We start from the raw sequence: 23,958 nt of genomic DNA on the forward strand, positions 1-23,958 counted from the left end.
CATCTGAATGTTGAGTGTCAAATGCAAGGTGCAGAAAACCTGTGGTACCAATACAGGTTGGGAGATGAAGGAGTTAAGAGCAGCCTTGACAAGAAGGACTTGGGGATGGGTAAGAGGCTGGACATGACCCAGCCATGGGCACTCACAGCCCAGAAACCAAACATATCCTGGGCTGCATCCAAGGCAGTGTGGGCATCAGGGTGAGGGAGGGGATTCTGCCCATCTACACTGCTCTGGTGAGACCCCGACCTAGAGTGCTGCAGCCAGCTCAGCACAAGAAAGACATAGACATGTTAGAGCTGGTCCATAGCAATGGTAAGAGGGCTGGAGCAGCTCTCCTATGATGGAAGGCTGAGAGAGTTGGGGTTGTTTAGCCCGGAAAAGAGAAAGCTTCAAGGAGACTTGAAAGGGTACCTGAAGGGGGACTGAAATGAAGCTGGAGAGGAACCTTTTAGCAGGATCGTTGCAATAGGACAAGAGGCAATGGTGTTAAACAGAGAGGTTAGAAAGAAGGAAGTTTTATTTTTACAATGAAGGTGGTAAGGAGCAACTGGAACAGGCTGCCCAGAGAGGTGGTAGATGCCCCATCCCTGGAGGCATTCAAGATCAGGTTGGACAGGACTCTGAGAAATCTGGTCTGGTTGAAGATGTCCCTGTCTACTGCAGAAGGTTTGGACTACAGAATCTTTGTAGGCCCCTTGCAACTCAATCTATTCTATGACTATCATTCTGTTTTAAACTATTTCATAACCATTAAAAAATCCAAACAAATTTCAAAGGTCAAAAGATTAAGGTTTAAAACCTTAAACTTTATTCAAAAACAGTTTATCTGTAAAAGCAGACAGAAAAACACAATCTGTTTGTGATAAAACACAACTACAATAAAGTAGCTTAATTGTTCTTGAAAGAAGAGTAAATCACTTTAAATGATTCGGACATCTAAATTTTTCGTATGTCAAATTTTTGAGTATTGGAGAATTGCTTCACAATAAGTAAAAAATGCACATTGAAATAATGACTTCTAAAAATTTCAAAGATATTCACTACTTTATTACATACCAAGACAAATATTTACAGTCTTGTGAAGATTATGTGCTTTGGCTCATTTCATGCATCCTTTGTATCCTCATTCTCCTTTTGCATGGGACAACAAAGGAGATAAAAGATATGACAAAATGTTGAGAACCAAAGAAAGGTTAAGCTGGACCAGCATAAAAAACATGCAGCAAATCAAGCCCTTTGGTATTTTAAAGCAGCATTAAAAGCCCAGGCAACACCCTCCTCTATCCTTGCTGTAAAAATCTGTTTAAAAAATTCCTTGGACCTACTCAGCAATTACTGTTCCCACAGACCTCTGGCTCCCTTGCTGGCAAGGCAGGGCCATCAGGCAGCAGAGCAGCACTCCCTCCCAGGACAAGGCAAGGTCTCTGCTCCACCATGCCAGCTGCAAAGGGAGGGCAGGACAGAGGCAAGGAGATAGATGGTGGCCCGTGCAGCTTTCCAGAAGCCATTCCACAATGCCAGACTTCTGTCTATCAGGTCAGTGAGATGGAAGTTTGAAGAGGTCAGGCCTTTCATACAGGGAGGGAGCCCCCAGGGAGCAGGGGCAAATGACATATGAGCCTGGCTCTGAGAGCCTGGACTGCCCCGTTTCACTTGTGCAAAGCAAATGAGAAGAGGAGGAACCATTTGAACACCCCACCCCCAAGAACCAAAAGTAGCAATGTCCCTTCTCCACAAAAAAAAAGCCAAACCCAAAGGAAGAGTACAATTCATTTTGTATGGGCTGTTCCTGCCTGGGGTGGAAGAAAAATGGGCATTTGGCTTCTCCCTCCTACTTCTCCTTTAGGTCATGGATAAAGATATGATCCTCACCACGGACACCTCATCAGACAGAGCAAGAAGACAGCTCAGTCACACTGTGAGAAAGCCATCAGCCCAGGACAAAAGAAGGACTAGGTTTTCTTGTACACCTTTCTCCTTGAACACTGCTCAAACTCCAGGCCAGCAAAAGCCCAGGCCAAGTGCAGCAGGCATGAAGCAGCAAATGCTGCCACTACCACCTGGCTCCTCTTCCCATCCCTCCAGCAGTGTCTAGTCCATGAACAAAGACTGCACTCCAGAAACAAACACTGCTTCTACCCTACTAAAGCAAACCACACGTCACAGGAGAAATGCAACTGAATACGAGGCAGGAGTGGGACGGAAGGTGGCGAAGAGGACAAGACCATCTGTCCAGATACACAGTGACAATTCTCACCTTCGGCAGTTTTTCCTGAGCTACGTCACAGGACAATGAAATATTGTGCTTTTCCCTGCCACTGGCAAATGGCCAGGAGCAACAGATAACTCTTTCCTTTGAAAAGCAGCTGCCTTGGCTGTTAACTGCTCTCCAGTCAGCATTCTTCCTCCACACAGAAACCCAGCTTGCAAATAGACACATTTCTGCTTTGCATCTGCCATCACAAATTCCACAGGCCTCTTCTCTTGGATTGTACTCAGTGCCATGGTGCCCAGGATGTGGTGCAGCCTATGGCAGCACAGCTTTTGGGAAGAGATATCTTCAGAGGTGCTGGTGTACTGGTGGAAGCACTCAAGCATCAGTGGGAGGAATCTCAGGGAGATGGACCTGGCCTGAAGGAATGGAGGCCATCAGAGAAGCCTGAGGGCAGCCTGGCAACTGCCTGCACACACAGAGGCATAGGACAGCTCTGAGGGTAGCAAAGGAAGTGCTGCAGGTGTGCACCTGCCACAAATACATTTCCTGATAGGTAACCCATTGCAAGAGCATGCCGGATAAGCCCTGCATATCCCCCCCCAAGCAACTCTTTGGAGACAATACAAACTTTTACTGCTTAGCCTTCTACTATCCAACCTCCTCTCAATAAATCCTTCCTTTCAGGGTTCTCTTTAAACTTCAGCAGATCAATCACAGACTCCCCATTCTCCTAATGCTCTCAGAATGGTCTTTGCAGTACCTTTCATGCCCAGTCTTCATCAAGGAGGCAGCTCAGCTCCATGCACCCAGCACTCCAACGAGCACCAAGTGGTTGTGTAACCACACAAAGCTGATGGACTTTGAAGTCCATTCAACTACGACTGAAATGCATCACAACACCTTCCCCATGGTGACTTTCTGGAGACTGAGACAGAGATGATTCTCGGGCTGTGCGTTCTAGGACCATTCCTAAGCTTTTATCCAGGCTGCCAAGGTTCCCCTGACACCAGCAAGATGCATGTACCCTTCACAGAGCTGAGGAGGACAGGTTCACTCCTCTAGTGCATCCTTCTCACTTTTTTAAGGTTGGAGTCAAAAGTATTTGCCCGCAGCCCCTGAAACCAGTGAGTGCTCTTAAAGCACGAGTACTCTGCAGGTTTTAGAATCTAAATTCTCACAGTTCACCAGCAGCTCTTACACAGCAACACTTACTTCATCTGATTGCTCTTTGCACAGCTCTCCCATTTCTCATCCCTCCTGCCCAGACCACTGTGGACAGTACTCTTTCAAGACTTTTACAAACTTTATCTGGAAATTACATACTTTTTACAGAAGAGGGCTCATCTTTTTCTCTGAGGGATCACAAAAGAAGCATGAGCTTCCAGACAGTGATGCCAGCCTCTGGAGGGTGATGGACAACTGTTCATACAGACCCCAGAGCTGCCAAAACTGTGCTCCTGAGCTGCAGCTCAGCACTGACAGCCCACAACTAGAACAGTGAGGATGCTTTGTCCTCAAGGCAGCTACAGAAATCCAGGCTTGAAAAATAGTGTGAGTTTGCCTGTTTTGCCTGGTTTCATGTTTGATGTGGATTAAATGTCAATAACTATAGACTAAACCTCTAGTTCAAAATTCTAATTCTGCAAATAAGCAAACAATCATTGATTCCATGTGCCACTCTGGCTGAAAGGCAACCCTTCCTCCCTCTTAATTAACAGCCCTCTTCAAATTCCATCAGTGTTCATGTAAACATCCCATCAAATAAGCTTATCTTTACTATATGAATAATTCAAAACCTTTAGGTTTATGAGAAAAATCAGTAACAAACCTGCCTGAACAAAAATTATTAGTGTTATTTAGTTGGGTTACAAATACAAGCTATAAGTTTCTAGTCAGTAAATAAATTAATCTGCTTTTTGTATTGTGTCTGAGTACTCCCTCCAAGCACATCCTTTGAGGGTTCCCATTTCAAAAGGAAAATTTCACACTTAGTGCTTTTAGTGCAAAAGTTTGGGCTGGTACTTTTTATATGAGAGAAAGCATTACCCTTTGAAGAGCAAAAGGGATTGTTAAGTAAAAGCGTAACAACCAAAAGAACTTTTACAGCTACTGCTATCAAATTTGACACAATATTTTCAGCTTAGATCGCATGACGGTAACACACCCAGTTATAATTTACATCACAGGTACAGGTTGGCTGGAGAAAGGAACAAGACTAGATGTGGGGAGACAAACTTGGGAGTGTTTGTGGTTGAAAAGCTCAGCATGACCTGGCAATTTGTGCAGTCCAGAAATACAACCACATCCTGGGCTGCATCCAAAGCAGCTTGTCCAGGAAGGCCAGGGAGAGGATTCTGTCCCTCTGCTCTGGTGAGACCCCACTTGCAGTGCTGCATCCAGCTTTGGTGTCCTCTGCACAGGAAGGACAGGGAGCAAGTCCAGAGGAGGCTACCAAGATGACCAGAGGGCTGGAACACCTCTCCTGCGAGGCCAGGCTGAGAGTTGCAGCTGTTCAGCCTGGAGAAGGCTCCAGGGAGACCTTAGAGCAGCCTTACAGTACCTGAAGAGGACCTACAAGAGCTGGAGAATGACTTTTCACAAGAGCACTAAGTGATAGGGAATAGACTTAAACTAAAGAAGGACAGGTTTAGAAAAGCATCAGAAAGAAAATCTTTACTGTGAAGGTGGTGAAGCAGCAGAACAGGTTATCTAGAGAAGCTGTGCACTCCCCATCCATGGAAATGCTCAAGACCAGGTTGGATGGGGCTGTGAGCAACCTGGTCTAGTGAAAGGTTTGCTGGCAGTGACAGGGAAGAAGGAATGTGATGATCTTTAAGGTCCCTTCCTACACAAACCATTCTGTCATTCTATGAAGAATTCATCCTATCTAAAGCTATAAGGGGAAATGTTCAGACATGTTTTGTACCTTCAGCAGTATGTAGTGCAGAACTATCACCATGCATTTCATTCTCAAGTGAAATACAAAGAAAATACTAAAGTTAAGAACAAAAACATCACCCAAAAACCAGTGAGTAGAGCAAACTTAATTTAGTTCACCCCATTGAGAAATTTGAAGTTATTGAATTTTGCTTAGGGAAGATTAATTTACCTAGAAGATAAAAAACTCTTGCGAGGGCTTTATCCTCAGTTGTGTAAACATACTTGAATGTAATATGTATTTAAGGGCTCATAAAAGAGAAAGAGGTGATGCCTATAGTAAGTAACCATTCTTGGTTACTTTTCCAAAGAAGGTGAAATTTTCAAATTTGGGAATAATGTTCTTTAAAACCAAACAAAAACCCCATAAAAATCCCCTCAAACCCCACAAAGTACAACAAAACTAAAAAAAAAAAAAAAAAAAAAACCCAACAAAAAAACCCCAAAAAACCAAAAAACCCAAACAAAACAAAAAACAAACAACCCACTAAAATTTTTTAAATGGTTTTCAAGTAGAACTAACTTAAATTTTATTTCCAATGGGCAGTGTTAACTGCAGACAAAAAAATTCAGGTGTTGGACAACATCTTTAAGTTTGCATTCCTTTTTCTTTTTGTCACATGTTGAAATGCATGCATCATCTTCATGATTAAAGCTATTTTTGTCGTACATAAAGGGTATGAACTATGGTGTACAAAGGAGTGCACTCAAGTCTTAAAGCTCCTCACTCTGCCATGACTCATGCACATAGAATATACAGGCCATGAATCCTAGGCACGTATCTTCATGGACTACACAGTAATCTACATCCGTCCTATCTTACACTAAATAGAAATCTAGTCCTAAAATAAAAAAAAACACAACCAATAAATGCTTAAGAAAGCCCAATAAAGAAAAAGAAGATTTATGTACAAAGTTGAACTCCTTTCCCTCCTTTCTGTTAATTTGAAAAAAAATTGTATGGATATGTTCCTATTGGTATCTGTGCTAGAGGCAAGAGTCTGAGAGCTGATCCAATCCAGCTCAAAATTCCCTCTGAGCACTGACAGCTCTTCAGCCTGGCTGTGTGAAAGGCTGACAGCATCTGTGGCTGATAGCTACCAAGAGAGCAACAGAGTGATTGGACTGGCACACATCCATCTACCTTCATTTCCCCTGACCGTGATGATAGGGATGCAGAGTGGAAGGCATGGCAGGATCAACCCAACACAAAGCTGGACTGACAGGGTCTTTCTTCAGAGTGAGCCTGCACCAACATTCAAATTCACATCCCAAGTGGGAAAATAAAACTCACCTTCACAGGGCATGTTTCTACTACCCATATGACTGTGGGTTTGTTTTTTCTTTTTTTTCCTCTTTCCTTTTGAAAACCCATCTCCATGTGTAACCAACTAACATCCCGTGTCCCAGTTTAATTCACCCTAATTGTTATCTGTGTTGATTAGGTTTCCTTCCTTACTGAGGTGCTTTGAACAGTACAGTCATAAGATAGCCTGCTACTTCAGCACAGAGAACCAAAGGGATATTTTGCAAGCAAAACAAGAAACCCTATTCAGGGCATGTCTGGGAAAGAGAGCATCATATAGTCAATATGATGCAGCTACAGGTGGAACAGAAGGCTTAAAGTTCAATAGAAACAGTAATTTCACTCACTGATTAAGCAGAGGTTTTTCTCCCTTTTATAAAAAGAATAGTAATTTTTCCTCATATCCATGTGCGACTCTATACAAAACATGAGACTGTGATAGTTTCTTTAACAGAAGGGCAATGGTGCAATGGTGCTCTTCAAAAAAGCATAAAGCTGTTAAAGGCATTTTGCGAGATAATTCTCTGGCTAAATTTCCTTTTTAAGACCTCCTCTTGTACTCTGAACTCCCAAACTTGCGTAATGTGGTAGGACATGCAAAAACTGCCAGATTTTCCCTTGGGGAAATAGATTTTTTAAAGAAGTTTAAAAAAATATAGTTTTAAAAGAAAGCGAAGTATTTTGCTCTGAAAAGTGCACTTAACTTTTTCTTAATGAAAACAGGCATGATCTGAAAATGGACATAATCTTCCCTCTTTGATCAACGCAGCAAAGATGAAGCACCAGAAATACTTATAATTCCTAAGCCAAGTACATCTACATCTGCTTTAGGCTATTTTGGCTCTAGCATTTATATACTCTAATTATTTTGTGCATTAAATACTATAAATACCCCTGTTGATTTTTGATCTATTTGTGGGTTCCAACATACAGCTGTATTTCATTTCTTCAAGTAGAACTTGTACACCAATGCATTTGCGTACAAGGGACAATCATTATTATGCTACCAGCTTTTCTCTATGTTATCATTCAGTTTTATGTCTGTGTACCTACACCAAAGCATACCTCTGTGGAACAGAGGAAGAAAATTTACTTATAATTTACTCTGAAAGCAAGTGAACAATCACTTAGCTTTATGTAGCAGGAACTTTGCAGTCCATTTGCAACACAAAAAGTACCTTTCTAAGCAAAAGAAATCCTAGCAATTTCTTCAAAGACAACAGATCTTTCTCCAAGACAATACACTTGATTAAAGTAGTATTTTCTCTCTCTTTATGAGTAAGCTCCCTCCCCAAATTAGCTTAATCTACTGTACATGTAGCACAACATTAAGTATTTCTCTTGTATGCATGTATCTGGGATTCTACTGATAGCTGCCATCTGCAAAAGGTATTTTATTTGACTGGCATGCACAGAATACATTTGGTTAAGCACATAAGGAAGATAAGAAGAGTTAGTAGCAGAGAGTAAGTTACATATCTCATAGAAAGACAATAATGCAGGTTACATCCACCTACCTGTACTAGTGCGATATGTGCCTGTGTGTGCTGGTTGCAGAGGGTCCCCCTGACTCTGGCTGAGACTCCTCATAGGGGGTTTCTGATAAACTCTGTCTTCGTAAATAGGATCTATATGGTGTTCAGGAGACTGCAGTGTCCTTAATTCGGAACCCAGGTGGCTGTGCTGGCTGCTGTAAGATGCCCGAGACCCAGCTGCAAACAGATTTACAAGAGACGTTTAAGAGGGAGAAAACAAGAGACAAATACAGGATCTGACTATTAAAATTTTACTTGAAAGTAGCATTTAAACAAAAAAAAAAAATCCTCAAAGCTTAGTAGTAAGTGTTTTCAACATACAAATAGAAGTAGCAAACAAGGGCAGCTACAGCCTCACTTAATCTCTTTTAGCTGCATCATTCAGCTGCCTGCATCTACACAAAATATCCCATTTCTTCCAAGGAAACTACGTATTTTGGTGAGATAGGTATCATTATTATCTGTGGGATTTGTAATTTTCTCTTCTTCCCTCCCCATTCCCCCTCCCCCCTTCCTGCATGTTCCCCCTGTGTCCTGTGACCCAGCCCATCCCTCACCCTCCACCCGCAGTCCCTTGTCCTGACCCCTCGTTCCCTTATCACTCCCCCTCCTCCATGGTCCCTTGTCCCGATCTATGTTCCCTTATCACTCCTCCTCACCACGCGGTTTGTTCCTTCCCCACCCCCCCCCCCACCCGCCTTTCCCATCGCCGCTCCTGCCTCCCCAGGGCCTCCGGGGTTTCTCTGCCCCTCTCCCCTGCCTCCCATCCCATTGGCCGTGGCTCATGTTCCCCACCCCTGACACGGGATATAACCAGCCCCCGGTCGGTGTCCCGGTGTCTCGGGGACACGCTCCCACAATAAACACGTGTCTCCACCCGAGTCCCGTGTCGCCATTTTGTCTGTTCCCGTGCTAGAACTGAGCCTCGCAGAGCCGAAGGGGAAAAGCGGCCGCCACCTCTCCCCTCCTCCTGCCGTGCTCCACAGGTGCCTGCCCAGAGCCGGTCTCACACGGCAACAAATGGTAGCAGAAGATGGTTATTTCCATCAATTTGTGAAAGGGGGGAGAGAGAAAGGCATTCTGCCACCGTAAGAGCTCTGCAGACGCTAAGAGGAGTTGACGTACCGGGTGGAAAACAAACCCGAAGCTCTGGGGACCCTCTTCCATCCTCGCCGGTGTGCTGTCTATCCCACCCGGGAGCGGCCGCGCTGTGGGGGCAGCCAGACTGCAGGGGCCGGGAGCCGGGTAGACTTACCCAAGGAAAAAGAGGAGAGTTTGGCAGAGGCTCAATGGACTGAGCTCGAAGAGTGGCCTGTCAGAGGACAGCATTTGAATGGAGACCAGAGACTGACAGTGGCCGAACCCAAAGTTACAGGGACAAGCTCTGGTTAATGGGAACACCCAGGTCTCTGGGAGAGCCAAACTACGAAAGAATACGTCCTCAGTTCAGCGCGATTTTCCACCACCGAGGGGAGAGATAGAGATTTCACTGCCCGAGCCCGGAGGGTAAGTTGGGTCGGAGCAGGGTGGGACCCTGGCAGGCGGCTGAGCTACCTTTTTTCTTTTCTGAGTTTTAACCACTGTCTGTGTCCAGATGGGGGCTGTAGGCTTGCATGTCCCTGGCGGCCGGGAGGCTTTTTCTTTTCCGAGGAGGACGCAGCCTCGCTCAGTCTTTTTTGGGGTAACTCATACTGGAAAGCTCCTTCTCTTTCTCGGAAAGCTGCCTTTTCTACCCTCTCCTCCCTATTCTGGGCTATGGGGGCAGGGGGGGTTGAAAGGACACCAATGGGACAGAATTGTAAATGGTGACACATCAGCTATGGGAGAATTGTTAACATCCTAAGAGAGGCCCTTCACATCCACACATTTTGTCGGCTTCCAGCCGTGTCAGGCTCCTCTCCTATAGTTTTCCCCTTCAGCTTCTGCTAAGCCCTCCCATCCCTTTTCCCTACGGACTTCCCCAAACCTTCTCCCTTGGGGATGGCAGCAGCCAAGCCTCCCCAAGCACCCTGCCAGACACTGTTATCCTCCCTTAGGGGCGACATTGGCTGTGCCTCCCCGGGCGAGATGCAGTGCACCCGGCACCCCCTCCCAAGATGGCACTGGCCATGCTACAGGGATCCCATTTTCCTGCCTTGATCCTTCTCTTCCGCCCACGTTTTCCTGCCAGCCCCACCCCTCCCCCAATTGCCCTGCACCATCCTGCAGCGAGGCCAGCCCCTACTGGGGGGGAGGCAAGATTGGATTAATCCCTCAGTCCTTCTTCTGGCCCCCCTCTGATGGGAGGGATTGCCAGTGGGGCCCCTCCATTAGAGGACCTCCCTTTGTAAGAGAGCTTTCCCTTTTGCTGTGGGGGGGGCCCCCTTCGAAGGGAGCGGAGCTGGAAGCCTGGACCAAAGCTCCACTGTTTTTTTCCCCTGAAACAGTGGTGCCCAGGTTCACCCCTTTATCCCATCTCCTAAATGTACCTTGCCCAAAGTTCCCTTATTATTTTAATACAAGTTTTCCTCATTTCTTGTAACAATTTGGAAATAACTTCTTGGATTGAGTTATATCTTATAGAAGGAAAGACCATCCTCTCTAATTACTGCCCACAATGCTATGCCAACTTCTCAATCAAATAATCAAATTGGAGAAACCACGTTGCTGTTCGCTGCCTGATTCTGCTCTGCTAGAATTCAAAAACCACAAGCTTTGAGTCAAGAATCCTGCTTTCATCCTTGTGTGTTTATGATAATTTTGTACTCTTTATCTTAAATTGTAATGTGGAAAAGATTTTTACCCCATTCATTGTAACTATGGTTTATCACTTTCTGATGTCTCTCGATTTACGTTTTCTCAGTAATTTGTAACGTTACTAATTTGTTTTTACCCTTTCCTTTATGTAAATTCAAAAGATTGAGTTGCGGGATTTGTAATTTTCTCTTCTTCCCCTCCTCATTCCCCCTCCCCCCTTCCCGCGTGTTCCCCCTTTGTCCTGCGACCCAGCCTGTCCCTCCATCCTCCCCCCGCGGTCCCTTGTCCCGACCCTTTGTTCCCTTATCACTCGCCCTCGCCACGTGGTCTGGTCCCCGCCCTGCCTGCCTCCCCAGGGCCTCCAGGGTTTCCCTGCCCCTGTCCACTGCCTCCCATCCCATTGGCCGTGGCTCATGTTCCCCGCCCCTGGCACGGGATATAACCAGCCCCCGGTCGGTGTCCCGGTGTCTTGGGGACACGCTCCCACAATAAACACGTGTCTGCACCCAAGCCCTGTGTCGCCATTTTGTCTGTTCCCGCGCTAGAACTGAGCCTCGCAGAGCCGAAGGGGAAAAGCGGCCGCTGCTTCTCCCCTCCTCCCGCCGTGCTCCCGCAGGCGCCCGCCCGGTGCCCGTCTCACATGGCAACAATTATCATCTCTTCTTAAACAGAGAGCAAAGAACCCACCACTTCCTCCCAAAAAAAAAAAAAAAAAAGAAAAAAAAAAGGAAAAAAAACCCCACCTCTCCCCCCGTCAAAAAACAAAACAAAAAAATCCCAAAATCAAATTAAGCCCAAACCCATACCCCCCCAATAAAACAACTCAAAACAAACAAAAACGAACAAACAAGAAAAGGCAAAAGCTCTACAACTCAGGAATGTCCTCCACTCAACAGGTCCAGGACTCGGGGAGGTAGGAGGGTTGGGGAGAAAAAAGCAGCAGCAGTCAGAACGAGTTTCACATGTTATGCCCATATCTGAAGATCTATAGATTAAATAAGCTGAAGCTGATGAATTGATGTAGTCTTACATGAAGGCTGATCTTTTGAATGCTTCTCAAAATTGCAATAGAATGGTGTGCCTTATCAACATTTTTTCTTTAACACTTTGAAAAAAAATCAATTTGCTAAGACTTCTGAGAATGAATAAATTAAACACGCCCCCTAAAAAAACATTTTAAGGATATAGCTTGTTTATTTTTTTGGTAAATAACAAGATCAAATGCGATTTTATAAAAACATCTTATTCTACTATTAAAAACAGATTATATTAGAATATTTAAAAAGGAGACTTGTATATTTCCATCTGTAACTGAAGTTGTCACTTCAACCCTTTTGCCACTCAGGTACTTCATCTCTGTGGTCTGTTTTTAAGATTGGCAAGAAGAGTCATGGGGATGCTGTACAAACATTACACATTTTGAAGGTAAGAATAAAGTAAAGTAGGCAATAAGTATGCAAATGACACTTTGCAAATGTCAGATCTATATCACAAAGTGGTAACATGCTACTTAAGTGTTCAGAAAAGGAACAAAGATACAACTGTTCAGGTCCTTGCTGCTAGTTCTGTGAGGTTGAAATCCTGGATGGAGGGAATGCTCCACTTTCTGATCTTGTACTGCTCAGACTATGGGTATAGCCATTGCTGCTGAAAGCCTCTGCCACAATCATTGTGTTTGCAGTGGTTTTGTTGCATAAACACACGCTACTTGTAAAATGCAAAGCACAGATATAAAGTAAGGTGAGATAGCAACATCAGATGGAAATAAGGCTGACACATTACTTAAATTTTAATACAAATTGTCTGGAGAAGAGAATAAATTATTCCCTTTCCTTCTTCTAATCAACTTGTGCCATATACATATTTTCTTCTGAATTTTTCAACTCTGTGCATGTTTTTAGTGGAATGCCCTATTTACATGTTTTTCCCTTCAAACATTTTTCAGTTTGACTTGCCATTAGCACATTGCTGAAAGTAATTCTGTTGCTCCCCTTACAGGAAAGTCTGCCAAGAATCCCAAATATTTTATCTCTAACGACAGCAATTATCCACACAGTTGATATTACTATTACAGAATTGAATTCATCATGGTCTACATTTTTGAAGTGCGCTTTAGCCCTGCACCCTTGAGACCGATTTTCAGAACAGCTGAACTGCTCCCCCCAGGTTCTAGTATCCTTCAGAGTGGCCTGAAAAACAGCCTGTTGTGATTATGTCCAAATTTCAATGCATATTTGGCTCAATCTGTATCAGAGAAAAACATACAGAAAAAATAGAGGAGAGCATTTCAGACATTTAACAGTGCATTAACAAATCAGACTTGCTGCAGAATAAAGAATTACAACCTATTTTAGAAACAGTATGGTTCTTTTGCCCACATACAAATTAATGGTGGTTTTCAAACAATAAATTTTCTTCCTAACTCAGCTTCCTGTAAGCCAAAAGATTTTTCCCATTGAACTCAGTAGCAGTATAACCCAGATAGCAGCATGTTATGATAATCTTCTGGTGAGGTGGGCTTAATTCATACTCTACCAACAGTTCTGCACTTGCAAGTGATGATACTAGTCTAAACAGAAGCTTAATATTAGTTTATTATGATAATATTGAACAGAGATTTATTTGCAAATTATACACCTAATTAAGACTTTAACACTACTGTACTAAACAGTAAGTACATGCATAATCAGAGAAACTTCTTGACCAAAACATTTAACTAACCTGATTTGACTGAAAAGAGTTAAGTGGCAATCTAAAAACAACTTCAACGTACCTGAGTAACAACATTATGACTGAGCATCCCCCCCAGGAATTTCAAGAATTAAAACCCTATCAGGGAGTAACTGTCACTATCCCTCTAACACTTCAGAAAAATGAAGATTTCTACAGGTAACTAAAATATTTCCATCTTAGAAATTAAACCACTCTCAAATCTCAGAAATTAAGGCCATTTTAAAATCATGTCTCTTAAACACTTTAAGTTTTCAGCAAAAATGATACTTTTCTGTATGCAATTTCCAAATTACACTATTTCCAAATTACACTATTTCCAAATTATCACATATCAATATTTAAGCACAAAAACTACCACCCTTGAAGGTTCCTAAATCCAGTTAAAAAGACAATAAATAAGAAGATTTATGAAAAGATTTAACACCATCATACTTTTTAATGTTTCTATTAAGTTGTTATTTAAAAAACTAGAACAGCAAGTTGATTTAAAATTTCTTTTCAGTTGCTCCTAGAAGTTTTCCACGTATTAATTTATTCAAGTCTCAACTGAGGAGCAACACGTTTTTATTGCATATTTTATTTAAATATTAAAATCAACTAGTAGCTGTCATACCAAGAGTTCTATCCAGGAAAGGTCACACAGTTAACTTGGGGTTTTCAGACAACTGAATCCCACCTCATCTACACAATCAGCCCTCCACCCTATTCTGCTCCTTAGGAAGGCACTGGACAGACAGTTGAGATAACTGATCAAAACAAAGACCATGAACTCAAAGAACTGATGTTACTGAGAAGGAGAGGTGTATCCTGGGTTAGCAGCCAACAGCTACATCCTTTCCTACTCAAAGCCGCATGCCAATCTGCATCACTGCCTTCAAAAACTCTTGCATTAAAGCAGTTTGAAGCTCAGAATGGTTGGAAAAGCAACCAGGTCAGAGTGGAAAAGCAGCAACCAATATACTACCAGGATGCAATAGAAGATAAGATCGGCAAGGCCCACAAGCAGTCTCACATTAAGGAGGCTCACTGCCCTCAGAAGTGGTTTTCCCAAACCTAGAGGTTTGAATGTGGGCTCCCCCCAAACTGTACTCGCCAAGGCCAGTTCTTATCCAGCTGCCAGCCAGGTTGCCTGAAATCAAACCAGTGATGTGCTTCAAGGACATGCACCTTTCTCCTACATATTCTGAAATGGACTCAGCCCTACTCCCTGACCAGCCCGCCCTGACAGCAGCACTGTGTTCCTTTCAGAGACCTAATCACGCATCAAGCCCATTCGCAGGCAGGTCTGTGCTCAAGTTCAAAGAGTCATTATTAAACTCTCAGTCCTGCTAGTCGTTATTTACAGATGATGTATTCAGCACCAGAGCATAGCTAGAACTCTCATGATCATGGTGGTCAAAAAGTGGGGTAGTAGATTAATTTAAAAAGCCCAAACAAACCGAACCAAACCACCAAGAACTAAACCATTATTTAGAGGCTCAAGAAACCATCCATTAAACAATTTTTCCAATAGTCCAATCTTGTTTGACAAAAGACTAAGAAATTATTTGATTGCAACGCCAGAGATGAATCACAGCAAAAGGTATATAGACTATACAGCTCTAAAATAACTGTGAGAGGCACCAAATTAAGAAAAAAAAAGTTAATTTTTTTTTTTAACAGAAACTGATTAACTATATGAACAACAGCATATAGTAAGGAGAGTCTTCTCTGTCTTCTGAAACCTCCAAGACTGAAACCTGAAAGCAAGTGGAACGTCCTATTTTCTGCATCACTGTGGAGCTTTTACGAGTCATCTGTGGCCAGGTTCCACTGGGGTATCACATGAGCACCCAGCCAGCTGAACTGGATTAGGACAACAAGGATAACCTAGAACTGTCCAGATGAAAATACACATTCCTACATGTGGTATTTCCTCTCTTCCCACATTCAAGAGGGGCAATAGAAAGAACACATGAAAAGTGCATTCCTATCAAATTGGATCAAAAAGTCAATCCCCACTCTTTACACTTGAAAAATGCCCACCCTAATAGCTAATTTTTTCCACATTAGTTAGATACATTCCTCAGCAGTATAGAGAAATAATTGTTTCCTAAGAAAATACTTTTTTGACAAAGACTCACTTCCCACAGGAAGATAAATACAGTAATCAGATAAATGTAAAATGAGAGAAATACACCAAATAATCCCTAATTGCTCTTCAGAACTGGTGCAGGCTGTCAAGAAAATAAATACAACTGACATGTCTGAGTGACACTGCTGATCTAATAGTTTAGGTCAATAAAGGAAACCAATATATTGGCATTTGTCATTGCAAGAAATTAAAGACACTAAAATTACTGAAATTAATGGAGCATGGGAATTGCATATGCTCTAATAAATCTTGGACAGTTTTTATTTGTGCCTGCTTTGAAAGGCTTTATAACTTGTCATTCTGCCTTGCTGTAGCTTTAAGAAGTCCTCCAAAGTCATGATACTCTCTAAACATCTCTAATAGCAAGAGCATATGGTACTGTCCTCCTGTCCAGGATTTAAGAGCTCCTTGGAAACACAAAATATGCAAGTGATAATCTCAGTGTTAAAAAAACCCGTTAAGATTTGACCAGATATACCATTCAGCCCTCATTCAGAACCTTGATCATTAAATACATTGATCAAGACTCCTGTTAAACAATTGCCTTATGTATATGATGGAGGAACACCATTAGTGACACACGAGCTGAAGATCAACAACCGTTGTATTACCCCTTATCAGTTACATGTTAACAACTTAATTAATTAAACTTTGTTGCAACCCCACACCTTTCAACACACAGCAGACCTCTGGCTACTTGAGCATCTAAGTACCAAAATCAGACTGAACACACTACAACACTTTGTACTTAGAAGATGCATCTTTTTGACAAGGAAGATTAAAGATCCACAGCTGGCTGCATGAATCTTAATTTTAAATATAATGACAATATGGCTTACACTACAAGTTTAAAAAAACCCAAAACATCAAACAACAAGCAACCCCAAAATTGCAATAAGCCCATCATTGAGGTAAGAGCTTTCAGGCACAGAATCTGAAAAAGAATCATAGGAATTTTGTGGCTTTGACATGTTGCATGATTTTCAGAGGACTGAAAGAACTTTTTAATTTAAACAGCACATCATGGCTGAAAACCCTTTTTGATATATGTTTCTCTTAGATGCTTGTCCTGAAATGCTACTATGAAATAAATAGTAGCATAATAATAATGCTACTTAGTAAATAAATATATATATATACAGTAGATCAGGTCATAGCTTCACTGCAATTCTGAAAACGCAACATGTGAGAAAGCATATGAACAGTGAGATTTTCACTCTGAACTCATATGTTATGAAACCTGTTTTACAGACACTAACCTATTTTAATTTACATAGTAAAGAAATTGATGTGAACATAAGTGCAGAATTAGAAGTGAACAGGAGGAGAAGTGGAGTCAAACATTCACAGCTCAAGTTTTGATACTGACTTTGTTTTGTGCCAGAAATTTAAGCAGAAACATCTCCAAAATGCCTGCCTGAGTGTATGCATCTTCTAATCATAACATGGGAAAAGGAAAGTATGATCTACAAATAATATGACTATAAATAAACCTAATAGAACTCAGATAAGGGAAATGTAACAGCAATCTATGATGAAAATTACCAAAAGAGAAGTACCAAAGAGAAGAATACCCTTTTAACCTGACTACTGAAAGTGAATACAAATTGTTAAGACATGACAGATGGTTAAATTAACCAGTAAGACATGACAGGCCATATGGCAGTTCCAGCTAATGCATACCTTTGTACATCAGCTTGGGCCCCTAGCACACCAAAATCTGCAGTCACTAGAACCAGGATGGTCCCCAGTGAATTCTTTTTAACTGAGTTTAGGGATTTTTAAAACACAGGATTCTCACCTGTTTAGATTTTACTACACACACAAATGTATCAATTTTTTCAGTCCCAAAATACTAGAATGGAAGATTAACTAATGAAAGCTCTGAATTAAAACTTATTTTTGTTTTTACACTTTTTCCATTCTCACTACATCATTCTCTCTCTGATTCAGAACTATTTGTACAGATACAGGAAGAAATAATGCCCTCAGTGAATTGACTAATTACACATGACATCTTTCAACTGATATCAAACTCTGGATGCCTGAAAAAAACCCCACAGATATACTACTTTGGCATCCTCAGCCCACACTACAGAAGCTCACCACCAAACAAAAAATCTGCCTCGATATTCAAGTCCCCAGAACTAAAAGAACAGCCTTGCCTCACCTGTCAGTATCTTAGATTGTTTTTCCTCTGGTTTTCTCCTTAAAATGCTGAAGTGCAATATGATGCTTGGTCTGCAGAGTTCCTTGCAAACTCTAACTGCACTGTCAAACCTATTAGCAGTGTCACCGTCAGGATACTGTCACGTTCAGCTCACACTGTGGAACTTCCCAGACATAATTTGTCCATTAACCAGATTAAGTATCTTAGAAAAGTCTCCTCAAAACAGATTGGCTTTGGCTGCTTAAGGGACACCACAAAATCAACATCTGGACTAAAGCCAGCAGTTTTCACATTAGTGCTAAAAATAGAGAAGGGAAGGAGGAAAAAAGGGATTACACTTTTATAAGTGTAATAAACAGGCCCCAAATAAAATTTAAAGATCATTCAAAAAAGTTTATTGTGTCTTATAAGAGTACTCACATTTATCCCATTTAAACTAACCAAATATTAAGTTAATATGGTTTTAACCAAATATTGGCATCCATTATACCTCTCAGAATGTTTAAAAGAAAACTAAAGGTAGAAATATCTTTAAATAGTCTGTGATTTTAGCCATGCAAACTAATTTCACCGTAAAGTATTGTATCAGTTACAATTATTCTAAGAATATACAGAAAACGGAAGGACAACACTATAAATTTGTACCTCATCCCAAGCATTTTCTTCTTTCTGCTACTGCCCTCATTCTGTTGAAAAGCACTCACCTGCTTACAACATTTTATCAAAAATAAATTGCTAGTGGAAAAGAAAGGTTTGACTGGGAGAAAAGATATAAGAGGCAAATGTAGCCAGGAAGAAATAGCAGATTAAATGTGACAGACAAGTTTAGGGAGATAATTCCTATTTCATTTCTCATCTAGGGTACTGTCAATGAAGAAAAAACTAAAAACAGAAACTGCTCCAAAGCAACTACCACTATACATCAACAATTTGCCTTCAGCTGGGAAGGAAGTAAAAGATTTTTTTTTTTTTCAAACCATTCAGCAAATGATCATACTGGGTGTTACTTTGTGTTTGGTTTTTTTTCACTCTCCTCTCTTAAGTTCTGCCTCCTCCATGCCCCTCAGCCCTGCCAATTTTACAAGAAAAGGGGAAAGAAGTCCCATGCACAAATGGGAACAGATGCTGCTATATGGTTATACAAATCACTGTTCCTAACTTTTCTGCTTGCTACCCACTTTGAGTGAGGGCTGAGTGCTGAGCAATAGGATGATGTTACTAAGCAACACGGCCAAGCAGCTCTGCAGAAGCTCTTTGGATAGATCACCACAGCTACATGACAATTGAAAAAAGTATTAGGCCTTTGTAGCAGCAGAGATCTTTGAAGTTTTGCTTATCTTGATCTTAGAAAAGATTAAAAAAATATTATTTCAAATTCTAACTCTAATAGTTTGTGTTGCACCATGGGCTCTAGGCTGATGCAGGGGCTGTGGCAATGCATTCAACTCACCAAGCAAAGGAATTAAATACTGGTGTACTTTGATGAGACATGCCCCAAAAGCAAATATCCAGAAAAAAAAACCCTCCATGGGATAGACTGTGAAGCCTCACAGTGAATGCTTCAATGACAAGAACTGCAAACCAAAGGGAAGTAACAGTGCATCCTTAATTCCCAAAGGCTGTGTCTTCCTTCTTTCACAAAGCTGTACTTAAGTATACTTGGAGATCCAATTTCTGCTGATTAAGCAGCAGTATAGGCTAAACATCCAAAACCCCAAAAATCTTTGGAGGGCTAGAGACCACTTCCAGCATCATGAGTGGTTTGCTAAGAAGCACTGCTGCCTCCAGCAAAACAAATCAGGCACTATTGCACTAATGCTTGCTGGTGAAAATTTAGCTTTCTGATCATGTTTAACACTGTGGAAAAGCACAGCAGCTAAAAACCCCAGCAATTCTGAAACCTTCCCCCAAACCAAGCATCAGCTCAGTCAACCTTAAATGGAGCAAGTTCTCACAGCAGCTCTGGTGCAGGGGGAAGGGGAAAACCTTTCCACATCAACTCCTCCCTGCACAGGGAACAGAAAGAATATCTAGAGTTTAAATCCAACTCGAAGTGAAATTCTCAAGATTTTTAGAGAATTTTTTAAGGAAGGTGCTTTTTGGAACAGTGGCTCCCAAACAAAAAAAAAAAAAAAACAAAAAAAACAGTCACTGTGCAACACTCTGGAAAATGTAACAAGAGAAAACAAAACTCAAATGGGTAATGAAGTGTCAAGTCTACCCAACTACAGTATTCCTCAACTGGCTTTTGCTGGGCAACCTGAATTCTTTATCTAATTGTAATGTCCTTCCTAGAAGTTCACCGGTCCAAGAGGTTGGGTCGTTTTCCTGCTAACAGGGAAAAGGCAAACATGATCACACATTGATCACACATGCACCTTTTAAAAAGTTACAGTTAACTTACTGTGAATATTCTCGTTTTGAAAACCTGTGCTCCAGTTTCTGGCAGACACAGCTGAAATTTCAGACACTGCATCTGGAGTTTGCTCACAGAAAAGTGTTGGCAACTTATCTTTTTTAATTCCTCTTACAAGAAGATTACACATTATTAGAGGTCTGAACAATACTAACTTTTGGAAATTTTATCTGTAACTCTTTGTATATTCAAACTTGCCTTTTAGTAAGAGAATAGAGAAAAGTATTGGTAGTATTTGTCCTTTCATGTACGGTCATCTTTGATAGAATGTTAAACACTTTCTCCTCACAGAGGCTTTCTCCTCAGTGAATACTTACTTGAAGTCCGTGGTTTCTAGACTTCACACCAAGACATGAGGTATGTGATGTTCCAGGAGAAAAAAATGGTGTTTATTATATTGATCTTTTTCTCAATTCCAAATTCAAGTAAGGGAAGTTATCACTGGATATTCTGTGAATACTCTATTACTCATCAAGTTTTCACTATCCATTTGAGACTCATTGCATTTAAAATATGAGAGTTAAACATGGACATTTTATTTAAATGTTTACATAATCAATTTGAATACAATCTAACTAAAGAATTTATTTATGCCTGTAAAGAAGTTTAGACCAACAATTACCCACTTTTAGAATTATGCTCAAAAGATTATTGTACCATTATTCAAGATGGTTTTAGGTTGTTTCTATTATGTACCTATTGAGACTTCTGCTAAAAAATTTAAAATAATCTATTACTAAAGACATTATAATTTGAAGCAATTCTAATAGGGATGCTCTAAATAAAAGAAATGCTGAATGTAAAGACAAAGAAAAGGAATACTGTTAACACCAAAACACGAGTAGCTCAAGGACTTAAAATTTATGCTGACATAATCATTGCATCCCATAAAATAAAGTTCTCTTTTATTTCATTATTCTTACTAATGTAAAAATCACTCAATAGCATGCATTTAGTATCCAACTTCCAAAGACTGAGAAAAATACCATAAGTAAAACCTTCCACAATAAGCAACAAGCAAAGGAGGAAATGGACAGCTACAGATTTATTTTAGCAGTAACTTATTATAAGGGAAAAAAAAAAAAAAGGAAAAAAGAGATCAGAGAAAAAAAGAAAAAAAACCACAGCAAAACAGACTTTGCAATTAACCTCACAAACTCAGATTACTGCTGAAAAGCATGGCCAGAAAAGGACCTTAGGCTGAAAGAGTGCTGTCACTCCAGCAGAGAGTCCATGATAAAATGAAACGGCCATGACAAATGCTGCAGGTGACAAATGGTGAAAGAAGGTCACTGGCAAAAGGAAAGCAGATCTAAGATACAAAATGTAAGAAATGTGTTCACAGCAGTTTACAATAAACTACTGGGAGTGTTCAGCTTCAAGAACGGCTTTAACAGTAATTTCAATTAGAAGAAGGCGATTCATGTAGTCCAAAGGTGACAAGCACTTGAAGCATTCTGAAATGTCACACCATTAGTTACTGGTTATTCATAAATGCAAATTGACACTATTTGCATGTCAAATGGTTGCCCTGCCTGTGAAGCCAACACGTCCATGGCCATATGGCTGGCTGAAGACATGTGCATCAAGTTTTGCCTGATTTTACAAAAGTGGTCCAAAATCTACTGCTGACTGAAAAAAGCAGTGACATGCAATCCAACCTTGATAAACTTCAGATAAAAAAGGTTTTTCAGCTAAAACAGTTAATTCTGGATTCACAAGATAAGATCTTAAGTATAGTAGAACACAAACTAGATCACTTTGGAGGAGATGCTCAGTTATGTTCAGCATTAGCTGATTCTTGCCAAAGGCATCTCAAGATGCAACACAGACAAGGATGACATGAGCAACACAGGAACTACAACTTCAGACAGAAAGAAATGCAAAATTTCAATGAATAAACCTTGAAAACTTTGAAGTTTGGTCAGAGACCAGACAAAGTGCAATCATGGCTCGGGGGGTCACTGTATTCACTAGGGCTATTGGGTTCAAATCTTTTGAGGGAAAATGGAGAAGCACTAGTGACAAAGATGCTCCAGTCAAACACATCATGGATAGTTAGTTAAAGCCCTAAAATCAAAGGCTGATGGTAAAAAGCCACTCAGAAGATACCTTTAGCTCTCACTCCCTCCTTGGTCAGATGAATTATAGAAATATAGAAAGACTTGGGTTGGAAGGAACTTTAAAAATCATCTCGTTTCAAACACCCCTCACCATGGGCAGAGATGAACTATCCTACAAGCTGCAGGGACTCAACTAATCATGTCTTTTTTTCAAATAAAGTGACTCCATCAAATTAATTAGTCTTACCAGGATTCAACACTCTTAGCAAATAATCTCTATTTACTGTGAGAAGCTATGTAATCTAGCAGCCTCTTCTCTGTTAAGAAATGGAGGAAACATGTTAAGTCAGGTCTGTGTACAACAACCTTCTTTATTTCTTGATAATCCATGCAGGACAGTTCAGAAGAAATGAAGGCTAGAAAGTGTCTCTTGCCTACAGAGGGTCATAGCTGTGTGCAGTTCACTGGATGAAGTCCTAACCCTGTGTAATGCTCCCAATTTTGCTTGTTATGTGAGGCCGTGAAATATTCTATTATGTTCCTAATACAGGTGGCTGAGATATGTTGTACTCAACCAGGTCACATAGGTATTTTCCTACTCTTCAGCCAAAGATGCCAAACATGTAACTACCTATTAAGTGTATTACTACCTCAGCTCCAATTCAGTTCTTTCCCTTCCATATTTCCAACTTCCATCTTTCTACACAGGATTTATCTTCCTCTCTTCAGAAAATGCCTCCTAATATTCCAATATCAAGAAGTTTCCTTGTTTTATTTTGTGATTTTATGCCAAGATAATAAAATGAAAAAGTATTTTTCAAGTAGACAAGAGTTCTCCCTGTGGAACTTTATTAGGAGTACCCTTCCTTTCCATTACTTCAATCTTCAAAATAACAAACTGAAAATGTTCCTTTACCCAGGTCCCTGCCCAGCTACACTCTTGGAAGAATATCCATCTTCTCTAGCTTAACTAAACATTTCCCAAGTGGCACTACAGAAAATCCACACTCAAAGCCCTGACAGGAAATAGAAAGACATCAAGTATCATCTAAGAAAAGGTCAGTAAGCAGGTCATTCCAGCACAATCTGTTTTTGGAGAACTCCTGTTACAAATTATCCCATTAACCATTTACTACCTTAATGTCTTCTATTTTCCTTTTTATCGGTTGATGTTGTAATGTCCAAAGAGCACTGTGATTAGCAGGTCTGTAATTTTTCTTTCACTCAGTCCTCCCTTTCTCCACAGTATATTAGCCCCAATACAGAGGGATGTCATTTTGTCCCCTTCCACCATCTTTTCCCCCACAACTATCTGAAAGAGTCCATCTCACCCTCCTTTTACAGACCATGCTCCCAGGACTTTGAAGAGCTCACTACACCTTTTGGTGATCAAATGTAAACATGACTGCATTCCCACTGAACCAGGATGCTCAGGAAAGTAGTGGGGTAGGGAAAGACCCCATGGAGAGGTGTCATTTTGCTCTCCAGTGACAGGAAATCTACCCTAGTATCAGAGGGTCACAGCTCCTTCTCCACCCTTACTTTCCTCCCAGGCAACACTCTTTAAACCCAGGGACAGCTTTAGCTGGATGATCAAAAGCTTTTACTGCCTGAGAGCAGCACAGCTGGATAGCTGACAAAAGGGATGCTTTGCACCTGGATTGGACTGAAAGGTTAAGGGGCCATAAGGCAAGACATAGACATACACTG

General features: G+C 41.1%; 1 protein-coding gene across 7 annotated transcripts in view; it reads right to left on the bottom strand.

Moving 5' to 3' along the window:
• The window catches only part of CTNND2 (catenin delta 2), a 641,711-nt gene that overhangs the window by 244,347 nt on the left and 373,406 nt on the right, over window positions 1-23,958 (bottom strand). For all 7 annotated transcript variants that reach the window (XM_031503970.2, XM_031503967.2, XM_031503965.2 and 4 more), the window contains one exon: window positions 7,979-8,173. In XM_031503970.2, the coding sequence (XP_031359830.2) occupies window positions 7,979-8,173 (195 nt within the window). The remainder of the gene's footprint in view (window positions 1-7,978; window positions 8,174-23,958) is intronic.

This window comes from Lonchura striata, chromosome 1, assembly GCF_046129695.1.
Source record: "Lonchura striata isolate bLonStr1 chromosome 1, bLonStr1.mat, whole genome shotgun sequence".
NCBI lineage: Eukaryota > Metazoa > Chordata > Aves > Passeriformes > Estrildidae > Lonchura > Lonchura striata.